Source organism: Maniola jurtina, chromosome 8, assembly GCF_905333055.1.
Source record: "Maniola jurtina chromosome 8, ilManJurt1.1, whole genome shotgun sequence".
Classification (NCBI taxonomy): domain Eukaryota; kingdom Metazoa; phylum Arthropoda; class Insecta; order Lepidoptera; family Nymphalidae; genus Maniola; species Maniola jurtina.
This window is the reverse complement of record NC_060036.1, coordinates 8,356,625-8,376,832: the sequence shown is the minus strand read 5'-3', so window position 1 is coordinate 8,376,832 and position 20,208 is coordinate 8,356,625. Positions and strand designations below refer to the sequence as shown.

General features: G+C 35.9%; 2 protein-coding genes and 2 long non-coding RNA genes across 4 annotated transcripts; 2 read left to right on the top strand and 2 right to left on the bottom strand.

Annotated features, from left to right (window-relative positions):
* Positions 1-3,442: 3,442 nt before the first annotated feature.
* LOC123867566 lies at positions 3,443-4,788 on the bottom strand. Its single transcript, XM_045909657.1, has 3 exons — positions 4,660-4,788; positions 4,170-4,441; positions 3,443-3,838 (listed from the first exon to the last, which is right to left on the bottom strand). Exons 1-3 carry the CDS (start codon positions 4,786-4,788, stop codon positions 3,823-3,825), a joined length of 417 nt encoding a protein of 138 aa, XP_045765613.1. The 3' UTR covers positions 3,443-3,822.
* On the bottom strand, positions 3,443-4,934 carry LOC123867573. Its single transcript, XR_006796444.1, has 2 exons — positions 4,854-4,934; positions 3,443-3,504 (listed from the first exon to the last, which is right to left on the bottom strand). It is a non-coding gene; the product is annotated as an uncharacterized LOC123867573 (long non-coding RNA).
* Positions 3,504-4,990, top strand: LOC123867572. Its single transcript, XR_006796443.1, has 2 exons — positions 3,504-3,579; positions 4,929-4,990. It is a non-coding gene; the product is annotated as an uncharacterized LOC123867572 (long non-coding RNA).
* Positions 4,991-5,946: 956 nt separating this feature from the next.
* Positions 5,947-6,619, top strand: LOC123867570. The gene is made up of 2 exons (XM_045909660.1): positions 5,947-6,341; positions 6,417-6,619. The coding sequence occupies exons 1-2, from the start codon at positions 6,083-6,085 to the stop codon at positions 6,497-6,499; spliced, it is 342 nt and encodes a 113-aa protein (XP_045765616.1). The 5' UTR covers positions 5,947-6,082; the 3' UTR covers positions 6,500-6,619.
* The last annotated feature ends 13,589 nt before the right edge of the window (positions 6,620-20,208 follow it).

Below are 20,208 nucleotides of genomic sequence, written 5' to 3'. Positions count from 1 at the left end.
AAATATTATAGTATGGTTTTTTTTTTTGGAAAAAATCATAGTTTATTTATGATTTAACATAATTATAGTTTATTATATGGAATGTGGCCATACTTGTTATGTTTTTTGTCTACTTAAGCAGCCCTCTCTCAAAATTCCCAGTGGAGACCTATAAGTATTAGGTTTGATACTCAAATTACCTAATAAACTGGATTACTAATAACTTTTATTATGGTATAAAATTTTCTTTATGTTTGTCGTTAAGTTGTTTCCAACAATAACGCATTTAATTGTGATTAAGTGTAAATGGTTATATAAAACACACCAGCTAGCAGTTTATAAAATAGGTATTCTAAGGCTAACCGCACTTTGGATGCGAGTTTGTACCTATATCGTACGTAACGTACTGGCCGTACACTGCAAACACTGATACGTTTTCGCCGTCAGATAGTGTTCCCTTGGCTTTCTATTTCTTTGGATATATTATTTTCTCGCTTAGGTACCACAAATATTTGTGTCCGTAAACCAAGTTAATCAATTTTCTACATACGTTTTTTATAAGTAACGCAAAAAAGTGTATTTAAAAGGTCCAACAAATCCGGATTGTTTTCGGACGTCAGAACTACAATTTCACGTACGACTATAATTAGATGACTAACGCGCGCTTCGATAATACCTACTTGGAAGGTCGGGTTTGTTCATGCGAGTTCGTACGGTTCGCATGAGTCGTACCAAAACGCATCCAAAGTGCAGTCGGCCTGATTGTTATTCGAAACGATATTGTGACACGATAAAAACTAATCACATATTCAAATACTATTTCAATTATTGATCATCATTAGAAATAAATTGTAAATTACTCGTAAATGCTTAATTAAAAATTACTCGAATAAAGTGATAAAATCTCTTATCCTTAAATATTTTTCATTCATAATAATGCTAATTACTAATGTTATAAATGTGAAAGTGTGTCTGCTTGTCTGTTTATTACATTTTTACGACCCATCCGCCTTATCGATTTTTATGAAATTTGCTACTGAGGTAGCTTGCATCCCACATAATATGGGCATAGGGTACCTACTTTATATTCCGGAAAATAAGAGTTTCCTCGGGATTAAAAAAAAAACCCAAATCCACCCGGGCGAAGTAGCGGGCATCATCTCGTTATTGATAAATTAATAATTGATTTGTTAGTACATTAATAAGTTTCACCCATTCTTATCAGTGCCTTACGACCGTTGCAAATATAGGATGTTCAATTCTTTACATAATATAAGAGATGTTTAGATTTGTTGATGGGTATCAACGCTGATTTAAGTTTTGTGAATCTGTTAGGTTGTTCGCAAATTTTATTAATGTGTTACCTTTGCGGTATTAAAAATAAATTCATTCTTTAGTGGCGCTTACTCTCGTGTCTGACTCGTTAAATTTATGTGCGTTTATGACGATTTTCCATTTTCTACCGTAGCAGATCTTAATCCGAAGTTTAGTGAATTCATTTCTAATACCGTTAGAGTTTAGTGATCCGATGTTATAAATCAATTCAATGAAGAGGCTAATTGAGCCTATACTGAACGTTCAAATTGCACAGTGTGCGATTTCTTCCTTTTTGTAAAACTATATTTTTGATATTGTTTACGTGTCTATAATCTGTATTGAAAGGCGTATTCAGGTCACTTTTAGGCCCGGTATCCACTTCAGCGCAGCGAAGCGGAGATGTGTTCAGCTGACAAATCAGAGTATTGATAGATGACGCAAAAATATTACACGTCATCTATGTAAATCTAATAATAATTTGATTGGTTGGTGTAATAAATAATCTGGTTGGTTTGCTAAACATATCACCGCCTATGTCTGCTTTGGCTGATACTGGGCTTGAGGGAATGTAGCGTTTGACAAATAAATGCATGATACATTGATATTGACCTGAGTATGGCTAATTAGTGTTTATTGTGATAAACATAATTTTATATTTAATCTATTATTGCTTAACGCACTTTACTTATTTCTAATGTATTTTTTTGTCTTATCAGAAGCTTATGTATAGCTCTTTTTGATTGATATTAAATAATTTGAACTAAGCAGACTGTCTTTTTATATGTACACCGTAGTATGACCTAAACCCGCCATCTTAAGGGTGCCTGTCCATTCAAGCGAAGCAGTGCCGAAAACATCAGTGGATCAATCACAATATTGAGAGATGAATTGGTGAAATTAAAACGTTATCTCTCAATAATGTGATTGATTCAGTGGACAGATATCCGAATTTGTTTAAAAAATAAAATAGTCCATTTTTGCAAACGGGTCTCTTTGCAAACGGGCGCTAAACCATCAGTAGACTTTAAAAAATTTTGTCTACAAAACTAAAATAACAGAGTACAGATTGGTTAAGTCACAAAGGAAAAATCTCAACATGGGTACAGACGCATATGCATATCTACAATTATAGACTACGGGCCCATGTACAAAAATGGATGGGTCATATGAACCACCAGATGACGTATATAGGACGATATAAGAGCATAAAATAATACGATTCAGCACTATGCCGTCACTTGTAAGCTGTCCAACTGAGTGCTGGTGAGAATTCAAAAGTGCAGGTAGAGTGAGTACATTTTGGTCATATATTTTTGTACGGCATTTTTACCATCAATAGATCCATGAAAAATAATAAGAAAGCGCGCAGTGCCGTAAAAAAATAGTGCGCCACAAAGTCGGTAAATTTTTTGATTTTCTGACAATTTCCGGGGTAAATTTGGTCATTTCATTCTGTACGGCATTAGTTTCATACTGTTTCAATACAGCCTCTAATCCATTATTCCGCAACGCCGTACAAATATCATGCGACAAGGGGAAAAAATCGAGGGTTGCAACTCCCTCTCTTTCCGTGCTCCGGGGGGTGATTTGAAACAACATAAAATTAATTTATTTTGAAAGTATTTTATGCATAGATAATTTTTTTTTACATGCCGTACATTTTCGTTGGTCCAAAGGTTTGTAGGGGAAAAAAACTCAAGGAAAAATCCATAGAACGAAATGTAAAGTGAAAGGACATCATTCATTTTGGACCAAAAAATGAAAGTGCCGGCCAGAAAAAAAAAGTACGATATTCGGATAGAATACATAATTTCTATCATTTTTTACTATGACGTCCAATCTGTGCGCACAATGGTTACGTCGTAATAACATAAAAAATATTTTTTTTTTTTAATTCTTAGGTGATAAAAAAGGTTGGAGTGTCATTATAATATAAAAAATATTTATTAAAAGTAACTTACATGACCGCAAAATACTCAAGGTCAAATCCTAGTGGTCAAAATAATATAAAAACGTACTATTTAACACATTCATTTTCTTTATAATAAAGAATGTTGTCTTTTTAGAGTCAATCATTACTGGTTACTCTCTCTCTCTCTCAAAACTTCAAATGGAATTCCGAGAAATAATGAAAAGGGACGGCTACCTGGGTGCGTGAACGCATTGTTATTGGTTGCCGACCGCCCGCGCCACGCCAGCGTCACCAGCCTGCAGCCAGTCAGTTATCCATGCGACTTTGGTTACATCGGACGGCTATCGTGACATTACTCTCTTGTTCTTAAAGTGATACAATATCAAGTGTATTTAGCGAAACTTTTACGCAGCTCTGTGGCTTATTAACTGACATTATGAACGTACAATTGCGTATTTCGTGTTGTGTGCCTATTGGTGATCGCCGAAGTTATAGTTGGACATCCCGTGAATCACAACACATCGAAATCGCACAGTTTGTTATTGAAGATCTACTGGATCATCAGGTAAGGATTGTATTATCACTATATCGAATGAATATGCCTAAGATATTTACTACGAACAAACATCATAATACTCATGTACATATAACCTAAGCCGCATTTACTTCTATGTGTTTTTTAACAAATACAAGTTTTCAAATAAAGAGGGCCCCCCGCCCTCCGCAGATTTATTATTTTTTTATTTAATGATATATTACTAAGCTGATAAACATTTTTTTCAGAATGAACCTACAGATGTTATATGCCGACCTTGTTGGCAAAGGGCCGAGCGGCAATATCTCCGACGTCAACGTGAAGTGCAGGAACAACCTGACAACGAAGAACCTGATGTTGCAGGCGAAGGAGTTGACGCTGTGCCTCATTCTACAGTTTTAAACACGACTGTTTTCTGATATTAATACACTGTATCGGCAAAGAACACGTAGAATAATGTTTTCTGATATTCTGTGTCTTGTTGTGTCTACACAGTGTTGAAATACACAAGAGTTTGCCGTATTACTAGTTCGGACATATCCAGGTAAAACTGTAGAATGAGGCACAGCGTCAACTCCTTCGCCTGCAACATCAGGTTCTTCGTTGTCAGGTTGTTCCTGCACTTCACGTTGACGTCGGAGATATTGCCGCTCGGCCCTTTGCCAACAAGGTCGGCATATAACATCTGTAGGTTCATTCTGAAAAAAATGTTTATCAGCTTAGTAATATATCATTAAATAAAAAAATAATAAATCTGCGGAGGGCGGGGGGCCCTCTTTATTTGAAAACTTGTATTTGTTAAAAAACACATAGCAGTAAATGCGGCTTAGGTTATATGTACATGAGTATTATGATGTTTGTTCGTAGTAAATATCTTAGGCATATTCATTCGATATAGTGATAATACAATCCTTACCTGATGATCCAGTAGATCTTCAATAACAAACTGTGCGATTTCGATGTGTTGTGATTCACGGGATGTCCAACTATAACTTCGGCGATCACCAATAGGCACACAACACGAAATACGCAATTGTACGTTCATAATGTCAGTTAATAAGCCACAGAGCTGCGTAAAAGTTTCGCTAAATACACTTGATATTGTATCACTTTAAGAACAAGAGAGTAATGTCACGATAGCCGTCCGATGTAACCAAAGTCGCATGGATAACTGACTGGCTGCAGGCTGGTGACGCTGGCGTGGCGCGGGCGGTCGGCAACCAATAACAATGCGTTCACGCACCCAGGTAGCCGTCCCTTTTCATTATTTCTCGGAATTCCATTTGAAGTTTTGAGAGAGAGAGAGAGTAACCAGTAATGATTGACTCTAAAAAGACAACATTCTTTATTATAAAGAAAATGAATGTGTTAAATAGTACGTTTTTATATTATTTTGACCACTAGGATTTGACCTTGAGTATTTTGCGGTCATGTAAGTTACTTTTAATAAATATTTTTTATATTATAATGACACTCCAACCTTTTTATCACCTAAGAATTAAAAAAAAAAAAAAATATTTTTTATGTTATTACGACGTAACCATTGTGCGCACAGATTGGACGTCATAGTAAAAAATGTTAGGAATTGTGTATTCTATCCGATTATAGTACTTTTTCTTTTTGGCCGGCACTTTCATTTTTTGGTCCAAACATGTATGAAACGTGAATGATGTCCTTTATGACGATATTTTTTTATACGGCATTTAGATAGTTTATTTGTACTTAATGCAATCCATACTAATATTATAAATGCGAAAGTGTGTCAGTCTGTCTGTCTGTCTGCTACCTTTTCACGGCCCAACAGTTTAACCGATTCTGACGAAATTTGGTACAGGGTTAGCTTATATCCCGGGGACGGACATAGGCTACTTTTTATCCAGAAAATCAAAGAGTTCCCACGGGATTCCCAAAAACCCATCCGCTTAACCGATTTGTATGAAATTTGGTGCCGAAGTAGCTTGCGTCTCTGTAATTGACTTATGCAACTTTTTATCTCGGAAAATCAAAGAATTCCCACGGGATTCCTAAAAACCCATCCGCTTAACCGATTTGTATGAAAGGTACCGAGGTAGCTTGCGATCCTGTAAGTGACATAGGCATTTTATCCCGGAAAATCAAACAGTTCCCACGGGATCTTTAAAATCTAAATCCACGCGGACGAAGTCGCGGGCATCCTCTAGTAATTTATAAAAAGTGAACAAACTTTCAATGTTCTGCAAGAATATGTATGCGTTTTATACAATGTAAAAGCAAGAAAAACTGTCAACGAAGCAAGGTGTATCATATTCGATAGGATTTATACACCGAAAAGCTGTAATGAAGCTTTCAAAAAGAAAGCTATGAAATTGGAAGCAACGTCGTTTCCCCCTTGTTTCAGGGAGTTAAAACAACATATGAAGAGAAGTACCTACATAGCACAGATTTGGTGTAATGCCTACAAACAAATACCGTCGACCTTGTTACCAATAAGATATGGATGGATGTTCAATGACGGTCGGTACGATTTCGACTGGTTCCACGGCGAGGAATGCCCCCAAAAAGTCAGTGACATAACGGAACCGGATGAGGAATCAGGCGAAGAAATTGATGACGTCATAGGTGAATAAATATATCTTTACATCTTCAATCTGTACGTAAGACTTTAATTTTGACAAAAACTTATTCATGTTTCAGAAAATGATAGAGAAGATAATTCGGACGTCGATGAAGACGTTGACTCCGATAACAACTCAGCGGCTGATTCCGATACTGATTAATTTAAATAAAAACCTTATTTTGTATTATCATCTTTAAATATATCGAATTTATCTAAAAAATAGTTGTTTCATTTTCATCAGCCTAAAAGATATGGACTGCATTAAAATGTACGGCATCATTTTTTCCTAATTCATTTATCTTAATACTATTTAAAACAAGGGGAGAATGAAGAAAATTGCTATATTTTATTAATCTATGAATATTTAAACTTTTGCAATAATTTGAAAAATTTCAGTTTTTGTATTTCTCAATAATTTTTTTTAGAACAGTTTCTTTTGAACGGCAATACTATATAACAATAGTATTTTACACTATCATGTTAAAAAAAAAGTTGCCGTACAGAGTCAAATGATTTTACAGCTTTAAAAATCAAGTATACCATGAAATTAAGATAATTATTGATACACATTCAAATGAACACTAATTTTTTGACGGCATTATTTTTAATAGTACTTTTGAGTGCTAGATAATGTTTTGGAACCAAAGCCGTTCTTTTTCAAATCACCCCCTGGAGCACGGAAAGAGAGGCGGTTGCAACCCTCGATTTTTTCCCCTTGTCGCATGATTTTTGTACGGCGTTGCGGAATAATGGATTAGAGGCTGTATTGAAACAGTATGAAACTAATGCCGTACAGAATGAAATGACCAAATTTACTCCGGAAATTATCAGAAAATCAAAAAATTTACCGACTTTGTGGCGCACCATTTTTTTACGGCACTGCGCGCTTTCTTACTATTTTTCATGGATCTATCGATGGTAAAAATGCCGTACAAAAATATATGACCAAAATGTACTCACTCTACCTGCACTTTTGAATTCTCACCAGCACTCAGTTGGACAGCTTACAAGTGACGGCATAGTGCTGAATCGTATTATTTTATGCTCTTATATCGTCCTATATACGTCATCTGGTGGTTCATATGACCCATCCATTTTTGTACATGGGCCCGTAGTCTATTACCTGAGAACCTTCATTTTTAGAAGCAGTTAGAAATGAAAATGTTGACCGATTGGCAACTTCTTTCCCCTCACATCTCAATTTAGTTAATGGATATTATAAGGACATAAACCAAATTCTTATAAAGTTGTCAATGTTACAATAAAAAAAGTTGTAAAACACTTTATTTCCAAACAATAAAAGGGATATTCTGGAGGAAGGCTTAGGTACGTCGTCACTGTTAAGTACGATTATTTTAATGACATTAAAGGATGGCTCATTAAACATCGCATTTGATTCGAGTAACTTAACTCAAAAGAGTTGTACCTACTTAAAACATTTGAAACTCCTTCCTCCTATCCTACTATTTAATAAGAATGAACTACTACTATTTAATGAGAACTATTTAATAAAAATACTAGTAAGTAGGTATATACATGAACGCTGAAAACAGGTAGGTAGGTACTTACATTCCTTTTTTTAGGCAGTCTTGCTCTTGTAAAATGACTGAAGGATAAAATAAAGCTTGATATTGCCCTGAAGCTTTCTACAAAAGAAACGCTAAATTGCTTTTGGAGAACTTATTCAAAACTTTTCAGTATGTCTTTTCTATCGTCAAATAACTTTTATCTGAGGAATTTTGACGTTTAGACAGTGATTTCGTATACAAAAACTGTCAAACCTAAAATACTTAACTAACTACTACTAGATAGGTAGCTACTTTTTGAAAAAATGTGCGAAATGGGATAGGCCTTAACAAAGTTGGCAGAAGTACTTCCAGGTTCTACCTAGCTACTGACGGCTTATATTCGAAAAAGTGGAAGAGGGACCATATTAATACGGTTCCATCAAACTATAACCGTTCGTTTTTGATCTCGGGGCCTATTTCACTGTAAGGCCCGGTTTCCACCTAAGCGAAGCGGAGAGGAGATGTGTTCAGTCGACCAATCAGATTTTTAATAAACGAAGTGGAAAAAATATCATGTCATCTTTTCAAATTGGATTGGTCGACTAAACACTTCTCTCCGCCCGCTTAGGTGGAAACCGGGCCTAAAATGGCTAGATCTTAGATGTGGTAAATGTACCTACATGTTACTCATAGGCATGAGTAGATTCATATTCTGAATAATATCATGTACCTAAGTATGTATACTGGATACCTACCTACCTACCTAATTTAGGCTACTTCCTATAAATCCTATAACCCCATAAATTTTAGGCCTCCTTAATTTATTTAAATTTTAACGCCGCGCCTGCCGTCCTCTTTCTTTGGTCGAAGAGACTTTCCACTAAAATTTACATCATCTAATTAAAATCATTGCTTAATTGAAATTTCGCTTTAGGCGTGTTCAGCGGCTACTTAGATTAATAAAGCGAAGTATATTATATAGTAAGTACCTACCTACTTAATTACTTAAATTAGGAAAATATTACCGAATCAATGGAGTGAAAGGCTTAAATAAGCCTACAAACTCAAAGGTCGGCCATCGTGTACCTGCTGCCTAAGTGCCTATGTGATGTCTGTACCTGTTCAACCTGTAGAGAGAGAGCCTGTGAGGGCGAGTTCTTCGTTATTTTATAAAATCAGAAAGTTTCTATGCGCTTTGTCTCCAACACGGATAGGTACGATTAACGACTGAAGCTTAGATCATCGTGGCTTTGGCAGATAACAGGTAACAAAGGTGTATAGTTAAAATCTTTCGTCAAAGTAGGTATAAAATGTAATTTTTTTATATTTTCTTCGAAATAGTATTAGAAATCAGGACATGCATTAGGTACCTACCTACCAGATACTTTAGTATCGTGGCTAGTAGTAGGTACTAAGCTATCTTTGACTGATAGTTTTCGAGAAGGAACCCTTGGAGTACCTGCCCTTGTTTCCACGGGATTCCTAAAGACTCATCCGCTTAACCAATTTGTATCAAAGATGCCGAGGTAGCTTGTGTCCCTGACATAGGCAACTTTTTATCCCGGAAAATCAAACAGTTCCCACGGCATCTTTGAAAACCTAAATCCACGCGAACGAAGTCGCGGGCATCCTCTAGTATTAAAATATTTTTTTTTTCTTTCGACGGGACGGTGCTAAGCTCTGTACGCATTTGCAGTGGAGTGTTGTATTTAATTACCTACCTAACTGTTTATTTTATACGAAAGACGAGAGATGACTCTTAATAAAAAGTCTCATGTACAAACAATTTTTCAAGTAGGCTGGTCTGGGGCTATGCGACGATCCTGCTTAGTAGAAGACTCACGCGGTTCAATTTTTCAAGATGTCAACCTTCGTTATGAAGATGCCGAGAGCGGAGGATGACCTGTTACTTTTATTTTATGAAACTAATATATAACAACAATAGAATAATGTAGGCAGGCTGATATGATGAATTTATACCTACCTAACTTGAGTAGGTTTATTTTGAACGTTGCAGCAGAAGTTATTATCTATGTATACCAACAGCTGCAGTTATGATTTCAAGAATTTATACATACCTAGAATGGACAAGTCTAATAATAATTTAAAAAAAAATTGCACCGAATAATGATAGACTAGAGATGTGACCTAGGTCCTGATAATTAAAAAATTTACACCGAATAATGATAGACGAGAGATATGACCTAGGTCCTGATAATTAAAAAATTTACACCGAATAATGATAGACGAGAGATATGACCTAGACTACTTTTTAACCCGGAAAATCAAGGAGTTTCTACGGAATTTTTAAAAACCTAGATAAATCCACGAACAATGACTTCTATTATATAACCACATCAGTGAAATGATGCAGTGAAGTTAATTATTGTAGTCTAAAATGGGTAGTTTAAAGCCAAAGTGGTCGAGAAAGCTGCCAGCACGGCGTGTCCTCACCAGATCGATGCAGATTCGTCGCTTCGGTGCACCTAATATCCTATTTATAGGAAATTGCCGTCAGCTTAGTTTAATTTTATAATTAAATGACGGCCAACTTATAGGTACACGATTTAAGTAGGTCAATCAGCTGTAAAGTACAGTTAAGTAGGTAAGTACGTACGTAAACGTATTATTTGAAATGGGCTAATTCGCCTGAGGACGGGCGATTCGCCCGTTTTTTAACCCCCGACCAAAAAGAGGGGTGTTATAAGTTTGACGTGTGTATCTGTGTATCTGTCTGTGGCATCGTAGCTTCTAAACGAATGAACCGATTTTAATTTAGTTTTTTTTTTGTTTGAAAGGTGGCTTTGATCGAGAGTGTTCTTAGCTATAATTGAAGAAAATCGGTTTAGCCGTTTGAAAGTTATCAGCTCTTTTCTAGTTTTCTTATAGAGGTTTTTGTGTCGGGGGTTCTTTAAATTTTGAGTTATATTGATACAAACTGCACTGAATCTGAAATGATAACAATTTTTTGCATAAGACATGACTTGAGCATTGTTATGTTCATACATTTTACCAGTTTACCATACCTACCCAACCTACTGCAAAGAAGTAACGTCAATATATTACTGAAATAGCTTGCATCCCAATGTACTACAGTAGACGCGGATACTACAAATATAGGCCACTTTTTAAACCGGAAAATTATAGTTCTCAGGTGATTTAAACAAAATCTAAGTCCATCTGTGACCTTAGGGTAGGTATAAGGAGTTATTAGGTAAGATTTTAGTTCTGCTGTTTATGGGCTATTATGATTTGTTCAAGTCCTTTTATTGCTTAATATTAATTTGGTATTCTTACTACATGCCGGGACAATGACGAGGCTTCTAAGCTTTGATATCGAAAAACAGAGTTACGTGGAAGAGTAGGTGGTATACAAATCGCATGAATAAACGAATAAAACAGTTTTATTTCATACATTGCCGTTTGATGCTGTAGATGTTGATATGACTGTAGAGCATAACACGCAATGTGTTGTACAAGTAAATTTCAGCCTTAATCGTATTTATGTTAGTCAATTAAATAAGGTAAGAGGGTTAATGTGTATTTTGATGGGATTAAGTTATTGACCATTAAAATCACTTTATGTTTCAGGATTATAGTTACGAATGTTGTTTGAAAGACAAAGGCATTAGGTACTTTGTAGGTAGGTATAGTGCGCGACAGGTCGAGATGGCGTTCGGGGTGGGGACGCCCCGCACATCCGCACAGGAGGCCCCATCCACGCTAATCCAGAGCAGGATAGCGCACGTGCGCGGGGTGCGGGGCGTCCCCCCCGCCTCATACCCTGATTGCCATCTCGACCTGTCGCGTTCTATACCTGTTGGTACATATTATATTACCTATTACCTGTGTATTATAGATATGATCACAGCATCATAACTGTTAGTATATTTCAATAGGTAGGTAGGTAGCTGTTACTTGAAAGTCTTCTCTTCGGAAGATGATGAGGCATGTTATTTTAATAAGGTGTGCATGGTTGACTTTGTGCGCTTCATGCAGCACACCGGCTGCGAGGAGCGGCAAAAACTAAACATTAGTATAGCAATTTTTAGGAACCACGTTTTGTGTGTCCAATCCTTTACAATAAACAAACAGATCTGGGTATATACAGAAAACACATTATTTTAGTTACGAGTAACGCTCTGTATGGCTAGTATAAGATTTCACAGTTTTTAAAATACTAAACTCGAAAACGAGTTTTTTCATACATCTACAGCCAGCGACACAGGCGGAAACATTACGAACTAAAGTTGATCGAGCAAATGCGAGTATATCTTTTACTTTACCATACCAAATACCACATTAATACGTCACCATCGAGAATGGCAGCCGACTACACGAGCGTCTTGCATGCGTTGTTAAAACTGCCAGTGCAAGACCAAGAACGCAGTCCAATCTTTAGCAGATTTGGAACCGCGCGGGATACCGTCTTCTTCAAGCTGTACACACGCACCACAGACACGCACAGCATAGTGGCTTGTGCAAGTAAGCTCTCAGGTAAGACGGAGCGTGTAGCCGGAGCTTAAGTTATAGAATAAAATTCTCAAACGATCAAAACCATTATTGAATGATAAGCAATTACGAATCCCCCATTTTCCAATAAGTAGGTAGGTAAAGCCTCTTACTCGTATTGTATTTCTATGCTTCGTAATTCGTAAATAACAAAATTACCTTTCGCTATGCTACATTTCTATGTACCACCAAAGTATGTTAACAAATTATTTAATAGTTAAACAACTATCTTTTTTTTTTTGACTAGGTTTACCTAGGTAGATAAAATAGGTTGTTAAAACTTCAAAAAGAGAATATATCTTTTTTTTTTTTTTTTTTTTATTGAAAATATTACAATAAAACTTAAAGCTAGCCTTATCTAATTACTATACAAATCATGCCCGCGTGGAATGGTGCCAAGAATACTGGCTGCATTTCCGCGTTGGACAGCCAGGCTGATCCGTTGCGCAAAAAATGAGCCAGCCCTTCTGTCACCCGATGAGGCTATTAAACGCGGTATATATAATATATCTTGACATTATAATTAACTAGCTGACGCCCGCGACTTCGTTCGCGAGGATGTAGGTTTTTTAAATCCCGTGGGAACTCTTTGATTTTCCGCGATAAAAAGTAGCCTATGTGCTAATCCACGGTATAATCTATCTCCATTCCCAATTTCAGGCAAATCCGTCTGGTAGTTTTTGCGTGAAGGAGTAACAAACATACACACAAACTTTCGCCTTTATAATATTAGTGAAGTGATAGTGACATAGTATATATAATAGCGTGTATAGTATGTATCGTAGATATAATAGTGTGATAGTGTGGTGTTTTACAATTAAAGTAGATAGATAGGTTCCAAGCCTAGGTTGACTCCCAGCGTTTTGGCAGACCCTCCACGGGGTAAACAGAAGACATCAAACGAGTGTTTGGGAGTAGTCGCTGGATTTAGGCGGCGAAAGACTAAGGCATGTAGAAGTCCTGCAAGGTTCAGCAGCGGATGTCTATTGGTTGACAATGATGATGATAATGATGAGATAGATGTATAAGAATTATATTTATAAGGGCAAAATTTTCAATCGTCAAATAATTAAGGAACAAGTGTAAATTAAAAATTTATAATACCCCCGACAAGTGAAGGTTATAAGTAGTTACAACTAGAAAAGAGCTGATAACTTACAAACGGCTGAACCGATTTTCTTGGATTATACTTAGCTAAGAACACTCTCGAACAAGCCACCTTTCAAACAAAAAACTAAATTAAAATCGGTTCATTAGTTTAGGCGCTACGATGCCACAGACAGATACACAGGTGCACAGATACACACGTAAAACTTATAACACCCCTCTGTTTGGGTCGGGGGTTAATAAATAAAGGTTTTGGAAGGTTTTGTAAGTACAGGAGGAAATCTGTCAAAACGTCAAATTAATTCATCAGAGTTTATCCGGGGATAAAATATGAACAGTCATTTTAACAGGGGCACACAAAGACGGCATAGGCAGACCAGTTAATACACGTACCTACCTACGTATCACTGATGTTGAAGAAACTAGATACGCAGCTAAAATGTCTTTACACAAATTGTTTATTTTACTGAATTGCTAAACGTGTACATATTTGCCGAAACTTTGCGTCTTTTCCGTTTCTTATTGTCTAAGATAAAAGAAATGGACAAACATCGAGTCACGCGAAGGCATCTACATACTTACCTATTATGTACGTTGGTTTCCCGTTCTAGTTCTAGTTTGGAAGCTGCTAATTTCATATCTTAAGCTTCAGACACATAACTGTGTTGTGTTGTGTTGCAATCTGCCGGAGTGATTTATCGGAGCGTGTCAGAGAGCCGCGTATGTGCCTATATCTTGACTCTTCATTTAGGTATGCAGATATGTAATGGATGCCTTCAATCGCCTTCTATCACTACTTACGATACACCACAAAACATTTTGACGTGTTTTGCATCTTTTTTGTGAGGGATTCTAATAGTGAACGAAACAGAAACTTACATTTTAAAGACTCCCGTCCAATCCTACAACAATGGATGGGGTTTGAACTACAACACTTCGGATTTCAATTTTAATAAGTAGGTAGATAAAATATCTTATAGAAATACACATCGACTTTAAACGGTACGGTGTTCGCATATTCTTCCACTTCATGAGGCTGATTCGCTTGCTAACAAAGATAAAACTTTGAGGTGTTCAGCGGAAAATGTACTTTAAAGTAAACTCAACGTAGGTCAATTTAGGATAAAGAATAATGCAATGAAGAATAACAGCTGATCTAAAACAGTGAACAAATGAGCAGTGTAAACTGTACAGTGGATGTAAGTGGGTGAGATGACAGAGAGGATCCAAGTCGTAACAAACAATAGATATAAAATACTAGATGATACCCACGATATCGTCTGCGTGGGTTAAGGTTTTTGATAAATCCCGATAGAAGTCTTCTATTTTCCAGGATAAAATGTAGCCTATATCCGTAGGTATAAGGGATGCGCTATCTCTGTACCAAATAGTTGATCTCTGCGACTTCATTCACGTTGGATTAAGTTTTCAAAAACCCCGTGGGAACTCTTCGATTTTTCGGGATAAAAGTGCCTATGTTTATCTACGGGATGAAAACTATCTCTTTTCCAACATCAAAATCGGTTTTAAAGACTTGGGTCGTGGTAAGCTATAGACAGACAGACAGACAGACATAATATTAGTATGGATGGATTAACTATTTCGAATAGACCGTTATAATAATATCTATAACGGTAGGTACGGTATTTGTGGTGTCTTATACTTACTTTCTATAATTCCAATACAGTACCTAAGTATGTATTGCAATCCGAAGATTATTGTCAGCGTTGGATGCTCCTGGAATGTTGGAGACAAATTTTTGATTCTAGGGAACGATTTTCCAGGATCTAGCTGGAATAAATGTGAACCAATCTACACTTTTTTATTTTTTTATTTCCTTATTCCTTGATCCTTACTCAACTGTAACACACTGAAGCTTAAACAATAAACACATTTCGGTCATACTTACATTTGATGTGTATAATCAAGCCTTGTCATTTGGCCTAATTTGAAAAACTAAATATGAGGTAATTTAAATCTCTATTACGCTACAGTCGACGGATCTGCGAAAAGAACGATATTATAATTTAAATCTGTAGCAACTTTTATGTAGCGGTGCTACGAAATGAAAAGCTTAGCGTAGATATGTCGCAGGAAAATGGTATATATACCGGGATTTCCCCATATCCCTCAGGGATATGGTCAAACCCGCGAGATGTTAAAACGACAACTCAGTTAGACCATTTTACTATACAAATCTAGTGATATCATAAAATACTGAGCATAGTTGAGTGACTAGTGAAATACCACGATAATATGCTCAGTATTTTATGATATCACTAGATTTGTTTAGTGAAATGGTCTAATTGAGTTTTCGTTTTCACATCTCGCGGGGTTTGACCATATCCCTGAGGGATATGGCGAAATCCTGGTTTATGCGTTTTCGTTGCAACCATAGACTTACGAATGTACGAGCATAGCGAAAAAATCGTAAGTCTATGGTTGCGACGGATACAAATGTACAGCGCCATACATATTCATTTCCAGTTAAAAAAGAAAGGCGCTATCAAAAATAAAAAATAAACTATGATTAAAGTTCCTCGTAATTCTGTATCTCAAAACGACAATTGGTATATAAATTAGGTACGGTAGTATGGTGATTGGTGGTAACTGGTAAATTTAGTGGTAGTTAATCGGTACGTATTGGTACGTAATTATTGGTATGTAAATTAAGCTGTAATATAATTACTTCAGATTCATTCAAACTCTACTACAGTAGAGCCAGACAGAAAGATTTTAAAAAAGTCGGCGCGGTTACAAAGTAGGAGTCACTTTGTAACCTTCTCCTACCTTCAGGTGATGTGTGGGCCACACAGTGTGGCACAGTTTTTAAATAATCGTTTTGTTTCTTTCTTTCTTTTAACGATAGAAACGTAAGCAAGTACCTACTTACGCACGCGAGAATCATTAGTGCACTTTAAAATTGAAGGTCCAGACAATAATTACTCGTCGACTCGTTGCATAAATGGTTATAACTTAGACCTAACGAATATATCTCCCGGGACGTGTATAGTAGCAGCCCGAAGCGGATGAAACCGAGCGTTTGAAATCTCGCCGTGCGCTTGAATTCGGGCCAGGCTGGTTTCTATCAAACTTGTCCAATTGATGTACCAAACTATTTCCCTTCTGCATTAGAGAGAGAGAGTTTCGTCGATTTGAGCGCGGGTTTTGGGGTATATCTCGCGACTTTTCCTCTGCAAGTTGGCGAATTTACTTTTGTGATCCGCTTACCGGTACTCGTACCACAACTTATTAAGCATGAAAATCATGAAAAGCATGAAATTGTGAACTCTTACTAATGTTGTAGTATGATGATTAGAAATGGAGAGATACTCTAAGAAAAAATAGACAGTATTATCTAGTGCTACAGTAAATTGTAATGCGTTGCAGAACTAAGAAAGGGAAAAGTTTCCGCCGTGTTGATGTATTTTGATTCAATATATTATATTGTTAATAAATTTTGCAGGGTTGAGACTTAGGTATAGTAAGTATTTATTATGAAAATACATTAATAAAATTAACAAAGTATATTCCGCGCAAACCGTATTTTCAGTAATTTTCAAGTGGCAGTTGATAGATATGGTTTCCCATTGTTATAGTTTGAAAAGTTATAGCAAAGTTTTGAGTGAAATATATTTTAATTACCCACTTCTCGCTTTGATTGTTTTCCGAATACAAATGGGAAAACATTCATTAATTGCTTTTTACGTAAACATTCATAACATAATCGTTGGAGTGGACTAACATGTTTGATTGATGAGGGTACGATGACGCATGATGCATATCTGTTGTCCACCACTTTTTTATAATTGCTTCGGCATAATTGATTCCCAAAATGGAATTCATCTAGTTGATAGTGAGTTATAGGTAACAATAAAAATGCATTTGGTATGAAACGCAAGAGTTAACAAGTAATCTATCATAAACACTTTAAAGTTAAAACGCAATCAATTGAATGCAATGGTGGTTTCCCATTTTATTTTTTCACTATATATGTACTTACTTTTTTCATTAAATTTATCTAACGTTTAAAAAAGAGTTGTTTAGTGACTTTTAACGATAAATCACTTTTGCGCACTTTATTTTAAGTGCCAATAAATTGCCCAAAATATTTTTTTTATATAAAACAATTTGGATCCCTGTAAATTTCATCTAAATCATATTTATGATAAGGGAGTAGAATAATTCCTTCGGGGAATTCAGAACACCGAAAGAAACAAAGTAGGTAGGTGCCTAGTTCACGTAGGCCGGAAATTTCAATCAAACTATAGAAACTTTTGTATTTTGTTATTGGAAAAAATGTAAGGGAATAGTTTCATTATTTATTTTATTAATAACTAACTGATGCCCGCGACTTCACCCGCGTGGATTTAGGCTTTTTGAAATCCCGTGGGAACTCCTTGATTTTCCTGGATAAAAAGTAGCTTATGTGCTAATCCAGGATATTATCTATCTTCATTCCAAATTTCAGCCAAATCCGTCAAGTAGTTTTTGCGTGAAGGAGTGAGTAACAAACATACACACGCACATACACACATACATACACACAAACATACACACAAACTTTTACTTTTATAATATCAGTATGAATAGTACGATAGTATGATGTGATATTAGAGGAAAATATTTACTGCCACAAAATTGTACTTTATGGGAAACACTTATAAAAGAAAGAAAAACAATTAAATATCTAGATTTTTAGATAAAATTGACAATATAGAGACAGAGAATCAGAGAATATAGAGACACCTACTTCTGACACCATGTTAGATGACGTAGTTCATAGAAAAGAGAATAAGTTCGCAATTACTGTTAAAAACTGTTATGTTTATGGTTCATTCTCCCCATTATCATTGTCAACCGATAAACGACCACTGCTGGACATAGGTCTCTTGTAGGGACTCCCACACTCCACAGTCTTGCGCTGCGGCGGCGGCGCCTGAATTCAGCGGCTCCATGCGACTCGTTCGATCTCCTTTCGTCTCTCTACTCTAGTGGGCTGCCTGGAAACGCTACGCTTTCTAGTCTGAAGTCGCCATTCTAGCACCTTGGGAGTGGTACCCCAGTCTCCATCGGTTTTTCAAACTTCGAGTATGTGGCCTACTCGTTACCATTTCAGCTTTCCGACACGTTGAGCTATTTCGGTTACTCTGATTGTCCTGAGGAATTCCTCATTCCTTATTTGATCACGCAGAGAAACTCCAAGCATCCATCTCCATCGCGCGCTGAATATTAGCCTCAATAGCTCAACCGGTAAAGGAGTGGACTGAAAGCTGAAAGATCGACGGTTCAAACCCCGCCCGTTGCACTATTGTCGTACCTACTCCTAGCACAAGCATGACGCTTAGTTGGAGAGGAAAGGAGAATATTAGTCATTTTAACATGGCTAATATTCTTTTTTAAATAAAAAAAAAATTACTGAGAGTCATCTTGAGACCAATAGTTGGCATGGTTATTAAAAACTTAAAAAAAACAGCAAAACGAAACAAGTTAACGAAAAATATTACGTGGAAATACATTTTAAGTTCGATTGCTTTTTACAAGAGTGTTGACACTTGAGCGCCGGAATAGCAAAGCTCATATTTTTGCACTGCAAGAGCATTTCAAATGGAGTCCAATTCGCTTCAGTTATTCAGCGTGCTATCTAAAAATACAGTCCTTTGACAATCCACTTTTGCATTAATTCGACATTCATATCGATTTCATGGCCAGGAGCTTTAAATTTAAAGCTGAAAGCTTTACAGTAGGTACAAGATGTTTCAAATATCAAAGTGAATATAAAAGATAACTTTTATACATAGAGATACTAGTGCATAGTAGTTCAATGCTTTTAAATATGAGTTTAGTATAACAATAATATGTTTCAGTTTAACAACTATAACAAATGGCTGACACAATGTCAAGGTCTAATAAAGGTTTGAAAATAAACTCGTACGACAAAGAATAAATCTATACTAAAAGAACGTGTATTGCATGGCCATACGAGTCTAAAATAAGTTACCAGAAAGCTTCAAAAAACTTAATATAAGCAATTTTAAATCAAAAATATTCAAACTCTTGTTTATTAGTATTAGGTACACAGTAAATGAGTTCTTCGAGGATAACATCAATACCATAGTGTAGTCATATCAATATTTTGTGTCTTTGTTCTGTTTCTTCTATTGTAATATCTATTTCCTGATTATTATAAAAGACGTTATGTAATTAGCTCGTTATATTGTTTGACATTTATTTAGTATTATTTTGTTTATTTAAATATTTGCGCACTATTAATTTAGTAGATCTATTAATTTTTTTTTCAGAATAAAAAAAAGATGGGAGGATGATATAAGAAATATAGAAGAAATATTGAAAAATATTTATAAGAAATATTGGGGGTATGTGGACAAGATTAGCCAGAAACAGAACCATTTGGAAAAATTTAGAGGAGGCCCATGTCGATGGACACGGAGAGTATGAATTAATATAAATTTAAAACCTTGTAGTATGTAAATATTTTTTTAATCGTAATAATTTTAAGTACCTATATCTAATTAATTAATTAAGAAAAACCTGTACAGTTTTAACTCTGCAATAAAGGCTCTTTTTATTTTATTTTTTAACTTAGTAGAAAGTTAAGGTCTCTAATTATAAACTTCCATCTTTCTTGTACCAATTTAATCTTTTCTTATCAGATAGATAAATTAAGAATTTAAATCACCCTCGACATGTGAATGTATGTGTCGACGATTCTAAACTTGTT